Source organism: Lemur catta, chromosome 4 (genome assembly GCF_020740605.2).
Source record: "Lemur catta isolate mLemCat1 chromosome 4, mLemCat1.pri, whole genome shotgun sequence".
NCBI classification, from domain to species: Eukaryota; Metazoa; Chordata; class Mammalia; order Primates; family Lemuridae; genus Lemur; species Lemur catta.
Genome location: NC_059131.1, coordinates 71,789,091 through 71,809,814, shown reverse-complemented (window position 1 = coordinate 71,809,814; position 20,724 = coordinate 71,789,091). Strand labels below are relative to the sequence as shown.

At 45.2% G+C, this 20,724-nt stretch overlaps 1 protein-coding gene across 4 annotated transcripts in view; it reads left to right on the top strand.

The window, feature by feature from the left end:
- The window catches only part of TMEM131 (transmembrane protein 131), a 206,890-nt gene extending 186,641 nt beyond the window's left edge, over positions 1-20,249 (top strand). For 3 of the 4 annotated variants that reach the window (XM_045550172.1, XM_045550174.1, XM_045550175.1), the window contains 10 exons: positions 1,557-1,732; positions 4,691-4,818; positions 10,443-10,567; positions 10,768-10,917; positions 14,574-14,736; positions 15,960-16,081; positions 16,186-16,282; positions 17,114-17,211; positions 17,758-17,918; positions 19,190-20,249. In XM_045550172.1, the coding sequence (XP_045406128.1) occupies positions 1,557-1,732; positions 4,691-4,818; positions 10,443-10,567; positions 10,768-10,917; positions 14,574-14,736; positions 15,960-16,081; positions 16,186-16,282; positions 17,114-17,211; positions 17,758-17,918; positions 19,190-19,474 (1,505 nt within the window). In that variant the 3' untranslated portion in view covers positions 19,475-20,249. The remainder of the gene's footprint in view (positions 1-1,556; positions 1,733-4,690; positions 4,819-10,442; positions 10,568-10,767; positions 10,918-14,573; positions 14,737-15,959; positions 16,082-16,185; positions 16,283-17,113; positions 17,212-17,757; positions 17,919-19,189) is intronic. The other variant, XM_045550173.1, reaches the window with a different exon arrangement.
- The last annotated feature ends 475 nt before the right edge of the window (positions 20,250-20,724 follow it).

Here is a 20,724-nt window from a genome sequence, read left to right as displayed (position 1 = left end):
ATGGTGGCACATGCCTGTAGTGCCAGCTACTCAGTAGGCTGAGGCAGGAGGATTGCTTGAGCCCAGGAGTTTGAGGTTGCTGTGAGCTAGGCTGACGCCATGGCACTCTAGCCCAGGCAACAGAGTGAGACTCTGTCTCAAAAAAAAAAAAAAAAATCCAGTTATGGTTTTGAATCTAACACCTGGAATCACTGTAAAGTAAATGTTGAAATGACATTCCCAGAAATCAGTCAGAACTTTACTTATACTTTTTCTAGATCAGGCTCAGCAAACTTTTTCTGTAAAGAGCCAGGTAGTAAATGTTTGAGGCTTTGTTGGGCCACAAAGTCTTTCTGTTGCATTTTTTTCTTTGTTTCTTTTTTTCAGCCACTTGAAATTGTAAAAAATCATTCTCAGCTCACAAGCCATAATGAAACAGGCTGCAGGCCACATTTGGACTGTGGGCCATAGTGTGTTGACTCCCCATATAGATGCCAAGATTTGGGTCTCTAACACCCATCAACAGTGGAATTCTTCAGGATAAAGCATAAAACATCAGGGTTTAAATTAAGTTATATTAAGTCACTATTATCAAGAAGATGTACTAGAAATGATGACATGCAGAATGGGTTAAAATGTGACTTGTCCAGCTTTCACCTGCCTACCCAGGTGATCTTGCAGGTACATTCTGAGGTGCTGGGATCTGGGGCTTTCTCTGCCTCTGTGTAGTCCTGCTAGAACATAAGCTCTGTGAGGGTGGGGATTATGTTGTGCACTGCTGTATTCCCAGCATGTAGAACACTACCTGGGAAATATGTTGTGGGATGGTTCTCATTTGTTTTGGTAGCATCCAGATTTTTTAAAATAAAGGGCTTTCTGTAGCTCCATTTTTACTCTCTGTTCATAATAAATATTAACATTACATAGTACTTATGTGCCAGTCACTGTTTTAGGGCCTTATGTAGTTCCCCACTACACCCTGTTAGGTCTTGTCTTCCCATCATACAGATGAGAGGCCAAGATCATGCAGCTAGCTGGGGAGAGCCAGGATTTGGACCCAGCCATCGTGGCTCCCAGTGCTGGGGCTCTTAGCACCCCTCAAGTGACGCACACAGGCAGCTCATCATTTGTGTCACCATCAGCCTTCCATCTCCCAACAGATTTTAAAGAATCTCTGGGTTTCACTTAAGTGACTTTTCAAAGCTCCATTACCCTTTGGGATGAATAAAAACATTCTGAGATGGACATACAGGTTTATCCAAACTGCTGAGTTTGTCCAAACTCATTGAACCATACACTTGAAATGAGTGCATTCTGTTATCCATAAGTTATGGCTTAATAAAGGTATTTTTTTTAAATATTCTCATCACAAAGTCAATGTGATTTGGAAAGCTTTAATTAGAGAAGAAATAAATAAACCTTTATTAATCCTTTATTAATGAGAAAAGAATCCAGCCTCTTCCATAAAAAATATAATGGCATTTTCTTTTCTTTTAACACTTTACTCAATGACAATGGCTTTGTTTTCTAAGCTATTTAAAAATCAAGAGTTATTTTGCTTTAATTTTCATCCTCAGGGAAAGGAAAACCTCTTCAACGAAAGGTGAAACCACCTAAGAAGCAAGAGGAAAAGGAGAAGAAGGGAAAGGGAAAGCCACAGGAAGATGAGCTGAAAGACTCTTTGGCTGATGATGACAGCTCCTCCACCACCACAGAGACCTCCAACCCTGACACAGAACCACTCCTCAAAGAGGTAGGAAATGATCTTTCAAAAGAAAACCAAAGGGGAAAAGAGAGGTCTCCGACACAGCACAAGACCTTCTATCTCATAGATTCTGATTTTAATACAAAATTAATGTTTTATAGTTAATGTACCTTCTAAGGGTTTGTTAATGTGCCTGGGCATGACTAAAGAGTCATTTCCCTGCAGAAACCAGTCATGACTCTTCATTTCCTCCAGAGAAGAACATTTGGAAGCATGTTAATAAAATGAAATATTTAGAAATTAGAAACACTGCTTAAAAGTTAGGAAACTGTCTAGAATAGTAACTATTCTACCTCGTGAAATTTGTTTCAAATTTTAAGTATCACGAGAGAGTAAGAAGAAACTCCATTTTAATTATGTTGGGTGTTTTCCCGTCAGATCACTGCTGGCACCTGCTGGAAGCAGAACTTTGATAGCAACTCACTCCCCAAACAGGTAGAGTGGTGACTGTTCTGGAGGGAGTGTGGCCCAGGGAAAGACCCCCAGGCTTCAGTAGTGACCCAGGACTGGAAACTCAGCCCAGCCCAGGACACATCAGCACATCGAGAAAACTGCCTCACCCATCTGAGTCCCCAGCGCACAGGGTGGTTATTCGCATTAGGAATAGTATTGCAAAATGGCCTGGTCCATAGTGAGCCTTAGAAGATAGAGGGCAGAGCTGCTGTTGTGAATGTGTCTAAGAGTGAGTTGTAAGTGGTGTGCAGGAAAGGAAGGGTATAATTCTACTTTGGTATTTTTATTTTTAGGTAAATATATTTCATATTTAAAATGATCCTAAATACAACCCTTTAATGTTGTAGACCAGAATTTCTTTTTCACATTTAGTCTAGTGACCTAAAGAATCACTTCTTAAAGATATCCAGCAGTGTCATCTGCATGCATTAATTTTTAAAATAAAATTACTTTCCACATCAACTGCCTTCCCCCTCACAAGTCCCTCCCAGTTGGTGTGGTGCTCTGTCTGCCCTTAGTCCAGCTCATAGCTGGTACTGGAGTTCTATACTTTGTATCTGTTGTAACAAGTTATTTCAGAGAGGCAGAAAGCACTCTCCTGATCTTTGAGTGGGATTCCAGCAGTTTGAATTCTACAAATAAACATTTGGAAGGCATTTTCTGCACAGGCTTTCTTCACTTTCCCCTCGCTTCCTTTCCTGCCTGTCTGGCTGCCTCCTGCTCGCTCCCCAGTGTTCCCCTCCCCTCTCCTGCTGCCAGTGTTCTGTGTGGCCTCGTTCGTAGCTCTCTGCTGTGCATCCCTCCTGTTTCTCCCATCTCCTTCCAAGCCATTTGCTGCCTTACAGACCCAGCTCAGAACTCACATCCTCTGTGAGGCCTTCATGCCTGTTTACCTCTTGCCCCTCTGCGGAGTTTATACTCCTCCTGCTCTGCACTCCTGCACAGAGGTCATATGCTGTTATTTCTTAGTGACTGATCTCAGTTTGTCATGTATTTGTGTGATCTGTTATGTGTGTTTTCTTCCCAACTAGATTACAGATTTGAGAGGTCATTTTCTCTTATGTCTTCTCCAGCTCTCTTCTACGCATTCAGTCAACACATATGTATTGAACACCCAGTAGTGCCAGGCCTTGTTGCTGGGTACTTGGGCAACAACAGTGGACAAAAAGGCCATGTCCTTGTCCTCAAAGAGCTCATGGTCTACAAAGTACCTGGTGGGTTAAGTGTTCAGGAAATATTTCATGAATAACTCAAAATAGTTTCAAAAGATAAGCGAGCCAGGAGGATGTTTTAGCACTAGTTCTGGTTAGTTAGTCTTGACATTGAAATAGATTGACCTGCTGTGACCTATTAAAATTCAGGCCACCTTAATAACCATAAACTGTAGAGCTGTGGAGTAGACAGTAATTCACCACATGCTTGTAGCTCCCCCCTACACCCACAGATGTCCCCTATTGAGTATGTCCTTCCCTATCTGTCCCCCATTAGCCCTGGTGCATCTGGAACAGACTATCTGTGGTGCAAAACTAGATTGCTCTTAGTACATAGCCCATGCTACATGCAGCTCCCCAGGCAAGTTCAACAATACTTGAGTGGATATGTACTCTATTGGGGAGACAGGTCTGCTGATCTCATACTTGGATGCTGCAACGGTATCATATTACTATAAAAATGCATGGAGCCAGGTTCTGGTTGTGGATCAGAAATAGCAGTTGGTGGGCCAGGTGCATAGCAAAGCTTTAAGATGCAGCTTGGTTGTGGCCTTCTTGGTCCAGGCTCCACATTTGAGGCAGGCAAGACAGCTCTTCTGTGCTCCAGTCATGGCCAGCAACATTTCTACACCAAAGGTCCACACCAGTCTCTGACTGTCCTGTGTGTCTCCCTCCTGCTTGATTTCACAGTTTTGGGGGAAGAGATTGGACCTTGTTGGTAACCCCATTGCCTGGCACCAAGTAGGCAACTAATAAATGTCTGTTGAATAAGTGAATGAATAACGAAGGCCCTCCTGTTGGTGGTGAACAGTATTTACATTAAACCAGTCGTAACACTACTGCCAGCCACAGTGAAGGGACAGATGTGATCACACTGAGTGCTGCTTGCACCACCTGCTTGCCCGGGGATTTTTTGCTCAGGATTAGACACATGGCTGGAAGTGTTAAACTTTATGTTGTAGTCTTGGCTAAACTTTTGTTATAAATAAATACAAAGTTTTACTTCCTAATACTTAGAAATGAGAAGCCACCAATTTGCTACTGCCACCACCCACCCCGGTCATTCTTCAGAACTCTAACTCACTAAGATATAATTGTAATAAATTAAAGAAGGCTGAAAAATGGACAGAACTGCAATAAAGATAGATTTCAAGAAAGGAGTTTGACGTTTTTACACATATGCATATTGGTATCTTTGGTTTTGTGTCTTTATCTTCAAATGGGACTAATTGCAGTCATTTTTATTAATCATTCTCAGCAGTTAAGTGTATATTTTTTACAGGATACAGAGAAGCAAAAGGGAAAACAAGCCATGCCTGAAAAACATGAGAATGACATGTCTCAAGTGAAACAAAAAAGCAAAAAACTCTTAAATGTTAAGAAAGAAATCCCAACAGATGTGAAAACCAGGTGAGAAAAATAAATGAATGCCGAGAATAAGGTATATAGAAGAAATTGTTGGTGAAAGCCAGGTAATGTTTTTATTTGTTTGGTGGGTTGATTTTTTAGGGGGGTTTTGTAGCAAAAATCAAGTACCAATCACGTTCCTGTTGGGTTTTTTCTAATGGCTAATGTTCACTGTCACTGATTGGGGACAGCCACATGCTTCTGACATTAGACATGTAAAGGGCAAAGTTAGCAATCTGTTGTGAAAATTTAGGAGGAAACTTTAGGTTGGTGATTGGCTCCCAGGCCAAGAACCATTTTCACTTCTGCACGAAGGTGACCTTGTTGGTTGAGCCACAGGTATAAGCATAACTTCTCAAAAAGAGCTCTGAGTCTGTTGAGTCACTAACCCAGAACTGCAGTTGCAATCTAGAATTTTGTGCCATAAAACTTGGAAGAGTTTATGCTTACCTAAAAAATGTTCAGGGCAGATGTTACCAATCAGACAATGCTACGATTACATAACCCCAGTTCAGTCCCCATGGGATGGGATTCAGGTGGCTCCAAAGGGAGGGCTTGCTGCAGAAGGTTTCCCCAAGTAAATGAATGAGCTGAACTGTTGGGTTACTAACTGAAGTTACTTCATATTTTCCTAAACCTTGGATCAGCTTCTACCTGATAAACTAATTTTAGTGTTGGCATCGTTAATGATGCCTTTCTTAGTTCATCATATAAAATGGCCACCAGCATGGAAGGCTTCTTATGAATAGTGGGAAGTGATCCAGGAAGTGGAAGGAATTTTAGGTATAAATTGAAAAGGAAGACAAAGCTCATTTGTCATCGTTGGCTTTGGCCTTAGGTTTGTGGAAGGCCTATTCTTACTCTGATTCTGGGAATAATACTTGAGCTTTGCAAAAACACCATTATCCTGGGCTCTGTCCCTGAACTAAACAGCCTGCCTAGGGCAGGGCCAGTCCCGCTCTGTAGAACCAAAAGCTAATAAGAAATTAGTGATTAGGCCGGGCACGGTGGCTCACGCCTGAAATCCTAGCCCTCTGGGAGGCCGAGGTGGGCAGATCTTTTGAGCTCAGGAGTTTGAGACCAGCCTAAGCAAGAGTGAGACCCTGTCTCTACCAAAAAAATAGAAAGAAATTAGCTGGACAACTAAAAATATATAGAAAAAATTAGCCAGGCCTGGTGACACATGCCTGTAGTCCCAGCTACTCGGGAGGCTGAGGCAGGAGGATTGCTTGAGCCCAGGAGTTTGAGGTTGCTGGGGGCTAGGCTGATGCCACTGCACTCTAGCCTGGGCAACAGAGTGAGACTCTGTCTCAAAAAAAAAAAAAAAAGAAAAAAATTAGTGATTACCACAGTAAAATTTAAGTTTGTCCCTGCACTTATGAAATAACACAGCATATGGCAGTGATTAGTTATGGAGTATTTGTACCTAAAATTTACTCTTTTGTGGAAATTGTTAGTTCAGATGACCCAATCCCACATTTTGTTGAAAATAATCTGGCCCAGTTAGAAGGAATGTCAAGTGGAGTAGTGTCAAGTGGTTGGTCATCTGATGGGGAGGGAAGACCACCTCTTCTGAAGAGGAGGTTGGATCTGTCCCAAGAGGAACTGACCTGGGGCACTAATCGGTACCCCACTATTCTGGCACCCAGGCCAGGAATAATACTAGTCTAGTGGTTAGGGATTATGCTTCCAGGCCTTTTTTAGGCTTAGGTGATTGATCAGCTATTTTAAAGTAAATGAGGCTAATTATTAATAGTCCAAATAGTGAAAAATCTTAGTTTTTACATATACAGAAAGCTTGTGAGAATAGACAGTCATGCAGTAGTTCTTACCGTCTTACATTTAAAAACCAGTGCTTCTAAGAGTTACGTTAGAGATACCATTCCATAGGTGTCTATCACCAGACCAGCCCTGATGCCTAATCTTGGCACCTAAGACATAATATTTTGAAACAGATAAGACATGTTAATCTTAACCTCCATCCATCTTCTACTGACATCTGTTGTATTCTGATGTTTTTTATGAAATAAGTTGACCATGAACTAGCAGATTTGAATTCGAAAAGTGTGTTAAAGACTTCAGTTGGGTGCCACTACCTTTACAAGGATTTTGAGCTCTCTGCTAAACCAAAAGCTAGAGTGGTCGGTTCTCCACTACCCAGTCAAGAGCCTGTGTTCTCTTGTTATGCAGTTAGAAGAGAAATCATTACGAGAACACAGTTCAGCCAGTGTGCTATGAATTGTCTCTTATGATTGGAGAAATCCATATACAACTTCTGTCTTCTAATTTCCTTTATCTAATCTCTTTAAACTCACTAGTCTGGGGTTTTTCTGAACTTGGAGATAAAAGTATTGAGAGTCAGAATTCATTAGTCACTCAATCAGATATAGAGTTAATCAAATAAAGACTGGTGTTTTTAATAACCAGAGAATGTTGCCTCTCTGAATAGAGCCATCCCCTGTCTCCACTGAGTTATGGTAGTAAATGCCATGCCCTGTCACTCAGGGAGAATCACGGCCAGTCCTAGCTATAGTGATGCCTGAAATTCTTGTCAGCATTCAGCATGTCAATATATAATTCCACTGAGGAGGCTGAAGCTAGAGAATCACTTGCTCAGAAGTTTGAGGCTGCAGTTAGCTATGAAGGTGCCACTGCACTACAGCCTGGGCAACAGAGCAAGACTCCATCTCTAAAAATAAAATAAATAAAATAATAAAATAAAATATTCCACATATCTGAAGGAAACATAAGCACATTTTTTAAAAAGATACCATTAATAATGCATATCATCACTCTTTTGGAAGCTTTACTAGAGGTGATAAAGCCAGAGGAATGGCTTAGACGTGGTCTCCCCCTGTGTAGCCCCACCCTACCACACTCCCAAGAGTTGACTTCAGAAAAATCCTTTCCTAGGTAGGAGTGAGAGTATGGGGCTGCAATGACAAAAATATGGTCTAACTGTTTTTTTCAGCTTTAGCAACACAGAAATGGGCCTGTAGACCTCCAGAAGACCACATTCTATGTCCAAGATGCCAGGGAATAGAGAATTAGATCTCAGACACTAAAAGGGTTTCCGTAGAACCAGGAAGGGCCCAGGGCATCCTTGGTTTAGGATACCAACTATCCATTAATCCTTTTGTTTTCCTATTTATTTATTAACACTTTACATATTTACATAACTTAAATGTAATAATCTAAAATAAGCAAAAGAAGTTTAATAGAATAATTGTACTCCCGATAATCTGCTTGAATAGCATGCTCAGCTCAGGGCCAAGGGCCGTGGACACCACATTGCACACACTGGCCCCAGACCCACCAGCACAAGGAAAACCCTGCTCCGTTGCTGGTCCTATCCCTAACCCTACCTTCAATTCTCTGCCTCCCCTCTTTCCCCAGGTGGGGCATGTACTGTATATTCCATGATAAAAATAAAGGCTGGCATCTGAACCACTTTTCTGTTTTTCCCTTTTAGAAAGAATCATTTCAGTTAAGTTGGCTCTTACCCATCAGAAGCCTTAAAAAAAGGTTTTTTGATAGAGATCATCTGGCTTAATTTGAGAAAGTATGAATCAGCAAAAATAAAATAGTTGTCTAGCACCTTTTTTCTTAAAAACCAATTAGTTTTACAGTAGCACAGAGTTAAGCTTTGTATAAATAGATAACCTCAACACTTAGAAACTACTTAAAAATAGCTCACACGCACACCACCTCCACTGCCACCACCAGAGAGCTAGCTGGGTGTTTGTGTCATGGGAACCTTTGGGTTTTTTTTTTTTAGAAGACAGGTGTTTTTAAATAACCCTGTCACAAGTGGAAGAGGGACAAAAGATTTTATAAAACTGTAGTATTCATAGTCTGGCCCATAAACAGTGGATTTTTTTACTTCAGTTCATTATCCTACCTAAAGTTCTACTTATTTGGGCTAGTAGAGACCATTTGGGTTTTTGGTTAGCTTTTTTTACTAATTCTAGATATGATACCTACTTATTGTAAAAAAGTTGTGAAATACAGAGAACGAAAAAATGAAAATGTCCTTTGATCCCAACCACCTTATAAAATGTTTGTAAATAGCCTTCTTAAAGGTACTTATTTACTTAGGAGATCACACATTGTTCAGAACCTTTTGGGGAAGGGACGGGGGTGTTGTGCCTTTGGATCTGCAAAGTTGAAACCATTCTGAGAGCTTTAAAATCTGCTGTGGATTAGCATGGTAGACTGTCTCTGACCCAGAACCTAGCAGAAATGGGCTGCACCCTAGGAATGAGAACACGGGGCGGTGAGGATGGAAGATGACGTGGTGTGTAAACAACTTGAAAGATGGGGCCGGGGAGGCCTAACTGGTGTGCTGCAGCCACACATCTAGGGCTGAGGGCAGGAGGTGCACAGAGCCGTGGAAAATGCCAGAGGAACATTCATTTTAGACAAAAAGTTTACATAGGTAAACTTTGTAGATTTGTAATGAAAACCAAACTGTCAGCTCAGCCTTAAACTGACAGCTGTCCAGCCATCACCAGGAGCTCAGTGGAGATCACTGATGATTTTTGGAAGAATTCTCCAAAGGAGCCACTGGGTTCTCAGCTGTGTCTAAGCTTGCACTAGAAAATGTCCTTCTTGTACCGTGTTAGCTAAGCTCCTTCCTGAGGCCTCCCCAAGTCCAAATCACTGTCTTGGTATTACAGAAGCAGCTTTATAAAGAATGCCGCTGTAGCCCACATAGTTACACCGCGCACAGTACCACCTTACATGGGCCGACTACCCAGTTTCATTTCTTGTAGAGATCACTTCTCTCCAGCTGCTTGTCTCCCAGCAGACTTTAATGTCTTCCTTATCGGGTTACACAGACTTAAAATAGCCCATCATGCCTCCCATTTTGCCTTGGCTGGCAGGAAGTTCAGAATCAATTAATTGTCCTCTTTACTTATGTTTATTATCTTAAGCTTGCCTTAAAATCCTTCAGAAAGCATGTAAACCCTAAATAAATCAATAAAAAGGACATTTAAATTGTTTGCCTAGGAATAGAGGGAAAATTCACCGCTCACCTAGACCTTGGGTACATACGCAGCCCTGCTGCCCTGCAGTGGGCTCGGTGGACTTCTGTAGGTGACCCAGGATCTTAGCCCTCGCTCACTTCATAGTTTCTGTGAGAAAAACATGTTCAAAGTTTTGAACAGCAGAACCTCTGTTGTTTTAAGTCTGGGATCTTTCAAAATCTCCGCATTCAAGAATCCCACTGGTGGTCTAGACACAGGGAGACTCACTCACAAGCAAAATGACTGCACTTACCAGCCCCCACCCAGCAAGTTTGTGCTGAGGGCTTTATACATGTTATCTGAGGTAGGTGCTCTAACCCATTACATGTTATTAAATAATGGACCTCGATTCCTTATCAGCACTCAGAACAGCGAAGGTTAAACCTGCAAATGCTGAGTGTCTGCTGAGCAGTCTTAGAGTGTTGGGAATGCAGCCAGTTCTAAGTTAGGGCTGTGGGTAGATAACACCCCAGGAAGCCATCTTAGTTAGTAAAGCGTGCAGTTGAATTGTAGAATAATTACAGTATTAATGACTTCTACCCTCTGCTTTAAAACAAAGCAATAAATTTGTATTTTCTATCCATGATTGTCTTTCAGTTCTTTAGAACTACCATATACTGCCCCATTGGAAACTAAACAGCGTAGAAATCTCCCAACCAAGATTCCTCTTCCAACTTCATTGACAAGTGGATCCAAATCACGAAATTCCCAGAAAACAAAAGGTATTGTCATTTTGGTCATACAGATCTTTTCATGATGCACTGTATTAATCATTGTTGTGAGTTACCAGTAAGCAGCCAGTAGTTATTAGTCATACAAGGCAAAGGCTGTATTCTTGTCCTTACCAGAAGGTTCATTGAAATAGACCTGAAAGAAAGGAATTACCTTCCATTAACAACATTCTTTTTTGATTTTTATGCAGGTACAAATAAGATAGTGGATAACAGGCCATCTGCCCTAGCAAAATTCCTCCCAAATAGTCAAGAACTAGGCAACACCAGTAGCTCAGAGGGTGAAAAAGACTCTCCTCCGCCAGAGTGGGATTCCGTGCCCGTTCACAAACCCGGCAGCTGTAAGTATGGTGGTCTAGAAACCACAGGGCTCCACCTACACTTACCCACAGCCCCTCACCCTGGGCATGGAACTCTGCAGGGGCATGTTGTGTTAGGAGGAGACCCATAGTCATGGTCTGCTGGGGCCAGCTGGTAGCAGCCAGCAAGAGCCCATTGTCAGATAGTCTGGCCAGTTGTTGAACTGCTGTAGGTTGAAGTTGGCCCTGGTAGGAGTATTTACACCAGAGAAACCGTGAAACAGTTCACAGCAGGGCTTTTCTCCAGCAAGCTGGTATCCCAGCACAGCACTGCCTGGTGTACGGAGGGGAGTGATCCATTTGGAGTGGTTGGCCATCCAAAGAATTGCTTGCTTTGTGAGCGCATTTACTTGGCAATCGTTCACCTGACTTGCTCCTCATACATTTATAGTGTAATCATCTTTGTAAAAGTTCAGTTTACTCTCCTGTCTTTTCCAATCTATAGGAAAGTTTTATTATTTTTCTCACTACCTTCTTGACCGTGTTTCTCCAGTGTGGCCTGCAGTAAATCAAGACAGTTAGCACAGTCAGCTAAAATCAGATAGAGTCCTCACCCTACCACTGATGCTCGTGACCTGAAGTAGAAGACAACAGAGACCAGAAAAGGGATGGGCCTAACAGGCAGGGATTTGGGAACAAGAGAGCCTGGCCTTAGAGCTGATGTGTCTGCACTCACCGCTGTGTTAGAGTGAACTTAGATTTGGCCTGTTTATACTAAAGGGAAAATTAGGAAGACCAGATATAATCAGGCTTGAGCAACAGTCTGATCATTCAGGGGGAAGGGGAGTTGAAGAGTGGGTTACTGAAGCACCCGTTGCATTGAATGAGGGCAGAGAACCTGGAAACTCAGGAGTGGTGTCCGTTCCACATGCCTTCCCACCTGTGTAACTCCTAGAAAGAGACACTGTCTGTGTTAAAGCCTGTAGCCCCTTTGCCAGGAGACTTTCTGACACCCTTCAGTACTATCTTTTGCCTGGGGTGAGATGCAACCCCAAATCCTTGGTCATTCAAGAAATCTTGAACAAGTCTGTGAGTGGCCTGTGTCCAGGTGGAATGCTTTGGGTTCCTCAGAGCCTCTGTGGATCTGGACATTGGTCCTTGGCTGGATGCTGTGATTTGGGCAGTTCCCTGTGAAACAGCTGCCGCCTTCAGCACCGGGAGCCAGTTTCGTAGGGTTGTTGTAAGGCTCAGTGGAGTAACACGAGCTCAACTGGTGAAGAAATGACACAAGCTCAGGGAGTTATATGGCAGGGGAGGAGGTGTGTCAGCTGGACACAGCCACAAGACACATAGCTGGCTGGTAGTGTCACCTCCTAGTGGCACCTGAGACATGTGTTGGTGTCTCTCCTTTGACATGGAGGGAAAAGGGTGACAGGACCCAACCCCCTGGGATTTTGGCTCTGTACTGCAGGAGCGGAGGACTGTGGGAAACGGCAGGCAAGTTGGCTGGAGGAGAAGCTGAAGCGCCCAGTGCTGCGGGCCTCAGTTTCCTGCCTGGCTCTCCCACGGAGGCCCCCGGCCAAGCTCCACAGCATGCAGCTGGGCAGCTCTGCCATGGAAAAGGTCTCCTAGGCCCACATCTGCACAGTCCTTCTGTGTTTTCCTAGCCAGGAAATACCTTGTGCTGCTCCCGAGCCTTGTAATCTCTCTGCTCTCACCGCCAGCCTTGCTAGAAAGCTCTAGCAGGGCTCCACTCTGTACCTAGCTAGAGGAAACCAGGAGTCAGTCTCACGTGCTCTCCATCACTTGTATCTTTTTGCCCTGCCCCCATTTTTGCATCTTTTCTCCCCTCTCCTTCCTTTGATAATTCATCTTGCTTGGACCTGAGCCCTCCAAGCGCTCTGTCAGTGGTGCTGAGCTTATGCAGCCCCCTAGGGTTAGAGTGTGGGGCCACTCAAGACTGGCCAAGCCACAATGTGGCAGTAATCACCAGGGGGGAGGTTTTTGCATAGAGATCTCTCCAGCCCAAGTGGCACCCATAGCATGCGCCGTTTACCACCTGAGATGCTGAGAAAATTCTCCTTGAATAATTTCATGATTTAAAAAGAAAAAATTCAAAGGGTTATTAAAAGGCAACTCAAAAGCCACAAAGGATAAATTTAATAATATTTGAATATAAAAGTTCTCTAATCACACACATTCTGTGCTGTTCTGGGTCTCCTTCTCCCCCATTTTCTCTTTGTATTTCAATGATCATTCCATAAGATCTTTCTCCCACTTCTCTGAACTTTCCCTGTTTCATTCCATCAACAAAATGTATGAAGTGCTTCTGCTGCGCTGGGCCCTGTGAAGCACATCCTGCCGATAGACAGCTGTCCCCGGGGACGCAGAGCACCTTCCCCGGTACAGGCACCTCGGGCAGAGTGAGCAGGCAGTTCACAAGGGCACACGTCACTGTGGGGGCAGGAGGAGGCCAGAGCAGGTGTCATACAGGAAGTGGCTAGGGAAGGGTCAGGACAGTTGTGCAGTTAGTGACCCTGTAGTGTAGATGTGGTATCGTGAGAGGGGTGTGGAGATTTGAGCGGGGTTCACACAGAGACAGATCTGAGATGGGCCGTGACCACATGCATCAGGTCAACAGAACAACAGCGCTGGCCCTGAGGATGGGGAACAGAGAGCGTGGGCTTCAGAGAGAATGCCGCTTTGCTGGGCAGCGCCACGTAGGGGTCTTGACACGGCCAAAGAACAAGGAGCCTTACCCAGGCCCTGCGCCCTGGGGTTTTGGGGGGAGGCAGCTGATGCTGGAAGGAATGACAGGAGTGGAGTCACCCCCAGAGCAGGCCACAGTTCTGGACATGAGGGAACCAGGGAAGTAGAGCAGAGTGGACTCACTGTAGCCACATCTTGCAGGCCGGGTGAAAGCGTGCTGAGCTGCGCAGAGCTGCGCTGGGCTGGGGACTGTGTCCACAGGGGCGAAGCCCTCTCCTGATGCCTTTTTGTATCGCAGTGTTGGGAGCAGCGTACACACAATAGATGTGTACACACAATAGATGTGTAATGTGATAACATTTTTCTGACAAAAGTTATGATCCGTTTAGTGAGTACAAACAAGTACTATTTATGACAGTTTTTTTTTTTTAATTTTTAAAACAGCTACGTAGATGTCACCTTAAAGGGCACAGGAATATGCTAGGAGCTCACATCGTTGTAAAACAGGGATCAGAGCTGCACATACCAGACACGCAGACAGAGAGATGAGGTGTCCTTGTCATTGTAGAACTTGGAGATTCAGCCTGGGGCCCTGCCCCTGCTGTAGGTATAATCCTGGGTGCAGGCACAGAGATTCTTTCAGGTCCCTGGGCAGTGGCTTCAGCATCTTCTTCCAGGATGCGGGAAACCCTCTTTCCTGCCCTGAATCGGGAGAAGCGAAGACGTTGACAGACCCGCCCAAGGGCGCCCTGCAAGCGCAGCGGGCACAGAGCACACCAGTGATTCCCTGAAAGCCCCTCATGCAGAGAGAAGTGACTTCCCTCTTTTGCTTTAAAACCTTTGGACAGAACACTTGTCAGAGCTTTAGTTTGTTTTCTTTGTAGGAAGCCCTTGAGTTCTGCATAGTCTTAGAACATCAAAAGTAACTGATTTTGAAGAGTGCTGATCCAGATATCACATTAATGAGACCTTTTGTTTTTAATTTCCAGCTACTGATAGCCTTTATAAACTTTCTCTGCAAACCCTCAACGCAGACATTTTCTTAAAACAACGCCAGACCTCACCGACACCTGCCTCTCCGTCTCCGCCGGCCGCCCCGTGCCCGTTCGCGTCCCGGGGCAGCTACAGCAGCATCGTCAACAGCTCCAGCAGGTAGGCTCGCCGCTCCCACCTGCTCTCGCCCAGAACTCCTCTAAAACCTGACGTCTCTCCATGTAAGTGGAAACACTTACTGGCCACAGGTCACTGTCCTATGTCACATGTGACAACTGCTGTTTTGTGGCTGTTTGGCCCCTTTGCCTGGGGTCAGCTCTCCCTTCCTGCGTGGTATTCATCCCCGACCCCAGCAGTAACCCCTCCATTCCTGTTCTAATCCATTTGTCCCGTGGGTTGAGAAATACATCGTTTAACTTATTAGAATTATGTTCTAGTTGAAGAGTCAGTAAGCATTTACTAAGCATTAACTGAAGACCCAAAGGAGATGTCCTATGAGTTGGGAATATGTGTTTTTATGGCATCTATTTTGATCTTGGGGCAGTTTGGCTTAGAACTTAGCAGGACCTGGTCCGGGACGGTTGCCGCTGGGTGAGGTGCCGCACTAGGCAGTGTGTGCGCAGGAAGGCGGCCTCCTGACCACGCACACGAGGCGCGTGGACCCTGCTCTTCTCTGGGGGCACAGAGCCCCCCTGGGTCTTCCTGCCACAGTGTAAGGAGAGCCTCAGCGATTGTTGTGATCGCAGACGGTGCTCTCACCGTGTGCCAGGGCTGTCTCAGCGTCGCGTAGGCTTCATCGCACCTCATCCACCTGCAGGCACAGGATTGGGTCCTCCCACTACTGCCAAAGAGGCAGTAACCACTGACGCTGGGGAGGCCACCTGCTCAGGGCCCTCGCCACAGTGAGCACGTTCCCCCATCCTGACAGGGAAGCAGCTGTCCCAAGAACCAGAGCGTGTCCCGTGTGTAGACGTCTGCCAGCAGGTTCACATTCCCACTCCATGTCTCCCCACCGAGGGGCTCCCTCTCTAGCATTCCTCTCTAAAATGTGATCGCAGCCTTTTCTAGTCCCTAAATTGTGATCCCTGCCCTGGTTTCTTCCATAGTGACCTTTTATTTTCTCACCTTTCCCCTTGAATCCCTTTAATTTTCATCTGATTAAGCAGTCTGTGGCCCCGGAGCATTTTATACAAGACTGCTGTGCTCTGTGATCTGCCCCAGGCTGTTTCCAGGTCCTGGTCCCAAAACTCAGTCACAGCCACAGTGAAGGGCACACAGGGCTCGGTCCTGCTGGCCCACACCCCCCTGAGACAGGTGCCCCCAGCACTCCACAGTGGGCGCTGCTGATGAGGATTTTGTTCTCTCTTTGCTGCTTCTTCAAGTGACCCTAAAACAAAGCAGCCAAATGGAAGCAAACACAAGTTGACAAAAGCAGCTTCTCTCCCTGGCAAGAACGGCAACCCTACTTTTGCAGCAGTCACAGCTGGTTATGACAAGAGCCCAGGTGAGTGCCTTTGCTTCGAAGACCTGTCCCACTGGGGCGTCAGGCATGGTGGAATGGCCTTTGTCCTGTTATGCCTGTGACTGATTCAGAATCCATTGTTACAGGTGGGAATGGCTTTGCTAAAGTTTCTTCAAACAAAGCAGATTTTTCCAGCAGCCTTGGCATTTCACATGCTCCTGTTGACAGTGATGGCTCAGACAGGTACAGTATACCATTCATAATCAATAGAAAGATTTCTCAAGTCGGGTTAGCATCTTCCATCCAGAGGTGGGTTTCAAGGCATTTTTCCATAATTTGCAAGCAGGCATTCATCAGAAGTGGTCAGATGCCTCTCAGAAATCTTGTCAGTGGGGTGGAGGCAGAAAGCTGTTGCTGTGCTTCCCCTGGTGGCTTCCCGGGCAGAGGGCGGGAGGCGCCACCACACACAGCCCCCGCGCCTGCCTCAGCCCAGCAGACATGCATGTTAAATCCATTCTCATTCTTCTCCGTTATCATGGTCTGTAGTAAGAAAGGATGTGATCTGATCATTAGAAATAGAAGAGCACAAATATATTTGGGAGGAAGCAAATTGGAACAAATGCTAGCCGATTTATAGTAAATTATTGGCTGTGCCGCTCTCTCGACCCAGTGCTGTCCACGCAGTGGGCGTGGTGGCACGCAGCCGCCGCCCGCGTTGGTTTTCCCAGGTGAACAACAAAGCCTGTCGGTAAAGCGGAGCACCACCTCACCCGCCTTGCACTGATAGAAAATGAGTCCTAGAGTTGAAACTATTTTTTAATACTTCCATTACCAAAAAGTAAACATAAGGAAAAAATACCTGTTTTCTCTGCAAAACTCTTGTTTGAACCAGTGATAGGGCATTAGGAGCCCTGGTAAGCAGCCATTTTTCAGTTCTTCCTTGTGTCTTTGTTCTTAATAGCTGAGTACCCCCAGTTGAAGCAGTGTCTCCTGTTCGTGAGGCTGTGCATAATGGATTCGTTTCCTCTAACCATTATACACCTTGTGTCTTGCGTTCTTCTCTTGTACACGCAGCTCGGGTCTGTGGAGTCCCATCAGCAACCCAAGCAGCCCTGACTTCACACCCCTCAATTCGTTCTCGGCCTTTGGAAATTCTTTTAATCTAACTGGTGGTGAGTGTTTAACACTAGTCCTGTAACTAATAAGCCTGTGGGCAAAGAAGGAAGAGGCGGCGTGGTTTTGTGTGTTGGAGAAACACTACACGGGAAGGAGGCCCGGCAAGAAGCTCCCTGGGAAGGGCCCCTGCTACCTTCTTCCCCTGCCCCCTCTCCGCACACCAGCCAAAGGCAGCCACACTGTGTGGCAGTGCCAGTTGGTTTGGGATCCACAGCATGTATTTAAGGGCTTCAGGAAAGGATTCTGGTCTGAAATACAACTCCTGGGTATGCAGGGCTCCTCCTTTTTTTTCTTACTATCTGGAAATAGAGGCAGTGATGTGAGTTTTGCATTAGCTATGCACTAGCTGTAATGTTAGAGTTGGGGAATGTGTGCATTTGACGTGATCGTGTGTGTGCTGTGTGCCTGAGTTCTGGGCAGCATCCCTGCCCCCTCCTCTCCCCCGGAGTGTGGTGGCTCCCAGGGAGCAGTGGTGGGATGTGTCCACTGAGTGATCATGGCAAAATAAAATACGGACTTGATGACTGTTTCCTTACTTTCAGAAGTTTTCAGCAAACTCGGGCTATCTCGATCATGTAATCAGGCCTCCCAGAGGAGCTGGAATGAGTTTAATAGTAGCCCTTCGTACCTTTGGGACTCCCCAGCGACAGATTCCAGCCCTTCCTGGCCAGCCAGTTCCAGCTCCCCAACCCACACGGCCACAGTGAGTACTTGGGGCCATCACTGTCACTTGGGTGCCACTGACAGAGTTATGAACAAAAAACAGCAGTGTGAAAGGGGCGGGTTAGTACTTTCATTGTCTCCACTGCTCTGTCTTTATATCCTCTGCCAAAATGAGCCGTGGCAGTCAGGGACCTGTAGGAGGAACAACTGGGCAGCTGTGGGGTTGACCCCTGGATTCCTCCTAGTAGATCATGGTCATTTTCTGCCTCTTCCCGAGAGGCCACGGGCCCATCGTGGGTTCAGACAATGGCTGAGAGCAGCCTTTGCTGTCTGTGATGCAGGTGCTGGGCTTCCAGAAGCAAGTTGGGAAGTTGCATTTACTTTGTTTCTGAGAAGCATCTCTTAGCTTAAGCTTTCTACTGTGTATTTGTTTCCTTCTTGGTTAAAGTTTTCTGCAAAGATTATGCTCCAAAAAAGTATTCTTTTTTTTTTTTTTAAAGACAGAGTCTTGCTCTGTCACCCCGGGTAGAGTGCAGCCTCAAACGAAGTCCTAGGTTCAAGCGATCCTCCTGCCTCATCCTCCTGAGTAGCTGGGACTACAGGTGCATGTGCCACCACGCCTGGCTAATTTTTTCTATTTTTAGTTGAGATGGGGTCTTGCTCAGGCTGCTCTCAAACTCCTGAGCTCAAGCCATCCTCCTGCCTCAGGCTCCCAGACCAAAAAAATATTCTTACCAAGGAAAATAATTAGTGGTTTCAACTTTCACAAAATTATGACAGAAAAATATGACCCCACTGTGATTACTTCTCTGTTCTCCAGAAAAGAACAGAGTAACAAATTAGACATGCAAGATTTAATGGTAGATATTTGAACTTCATAGATTGCAAAGATTGTCTTCACTTGTAATCATTCTGGCTTCATTTTTGAAAGCACCTTAACTATTCTTTATAACAGGTCAGCAAACATTCATAGAGTCAGTAAATATTTTGGGCTTTGCAGGCCCTACTGACAGCTATTCAGCTCTGCCATTGCAGTGCAGAAGTCACCATAGACAGGACATAAACAAATGAGTAAAGCTTTTATTTTCAAAAGTAGGCAGGGCTGGATCTGGCCCACTGTCATCTGACAACCCTTGTTTAGAGTATCAGAACCATCTGCCCAGACTCTGGGGTAGCTATATATAGAGAACATTTGTTTTAAAGTAAATAAGGTGAAAGAAATCTCTGGCTTTGCCCCGTCTTTTGCATAGCCTCACTCACCACCTGCCGTGCCCCCAGGTGCTCAGTGCTGGGTATTTCTGTTTGTCACAGTCAATCCTGGGCAACACCAGCGGCCTGTGGTCCACCACTCCGTTCAGCAGCTCGATTTGGTCCAGCAACCTTAACAGCGCGCTTCCCTTCGCCACTCCAGCGGACACGCTGGCGAGCATCAGCCTCTCGGGCGCGGAACATGCCGCCGCGCCCCACGCTCCTTCCGCCTCGGGGCCAGCCAGCGACTTGGGACAGACCTACAACCCGTGGCGGATATGGAGCCCCACCATCGGGAGAAGAAGCTCCGACCCTTGGTCTAATTCGCACTTCCCTCATGAGAATTAAAATTAGGCAAAAAAAAAAAAAAGTGGGGGGGGCCCTCGTCTAGATCATGATGTGCCAGTTTTGAGACACCCTTTCCAGGCTCTCACTGCTGCAGCTCCCCACCCCCACTCCCCCTCCTCCTCTTTGCAACACAGACTCAAGCAGGGCAGGCTCGGACCACTCGCTTCTTTCAGATCTTTCTTGCAATTATAGTAACATGAGATTTCCTGTTGTGCTTTTAGAGAAAAGTCTGGATTCAGCCACAAACTCTAATAAGACCTGTACATCTGGGAACCTTACCTGTTGCCACGTTTTCACCACCTGTCTTCCTCCATGCTTTATTTATATGTATGAACACAGATTTGACATTACAGCTAAGGAAATAATTTGAGTTGATTCAAAAGTCCTGGCATGTGACAATTTTATTAAATTACCAAGTTTGGTTTTTAATAATTTCTCAATATTATGCGCCAAGATCTAATTTTAAAACTGTATGAGGACTTTGTGCTGAAAATACAGAGTATTTTTTTAAAGTAAGGCTGTCTTGGTTTAAAAGCAGATTACAGAAATGTAAGTCAACTTCAGAACAGTGAATGAATGTAAAATCATTCAGTTGAGACCATATGCATTTTCTGTGCTGTTTGTACTTGAGGTATGTAACATTTGTATACCTGAATTTATTTTAAAGATGAACCGAAATGCACATCGCCAAGTCTTGAGATACAAGATTGAATGTGTATTTCTTAAAAATACAACTTTGTGTTGTACTTTGAAATAAATGATGCTTTTTTCAAAAGCCTTGAATTGTTTTGTTTTGTTGATTCACAGGCACGGTGCATTTATTTGGGTTTTCTCACATCAGAGTAAACCATCCTATCCTTGCCTGACTCTGGGAAGTTGACAGGTAAGGATGGTGTTTGGTGTCCCGTGGCTGGAACCCCCTGCGGTCTAATGGCATTCCCTGCATTTCCGTGGTCATCACGCAGGGTCCTTGATAGTTGGATTGACTCAGTGAAAGCTTTCCACTCTCCTAAAGGCCTCAAAGCAATCATTGCTGACATTACTGAATAGTTATTCTGCCTCAGGCACCTGGCCAAAACCTTGGCATGTGTTGAGTTATATCCATTTTATGCTTGAACTCAGCCTCTGAGAGGTTGGTGGCAGTGTCCCTGGCTGGTAAGTGGTGACTGGGAGGCCCCGATGCAGGCTCTGCAGATCTGTGGTCACTGCTGTGCCAGCATCCTCGAGGGGGCTGTGCCAGCATCCTCGAG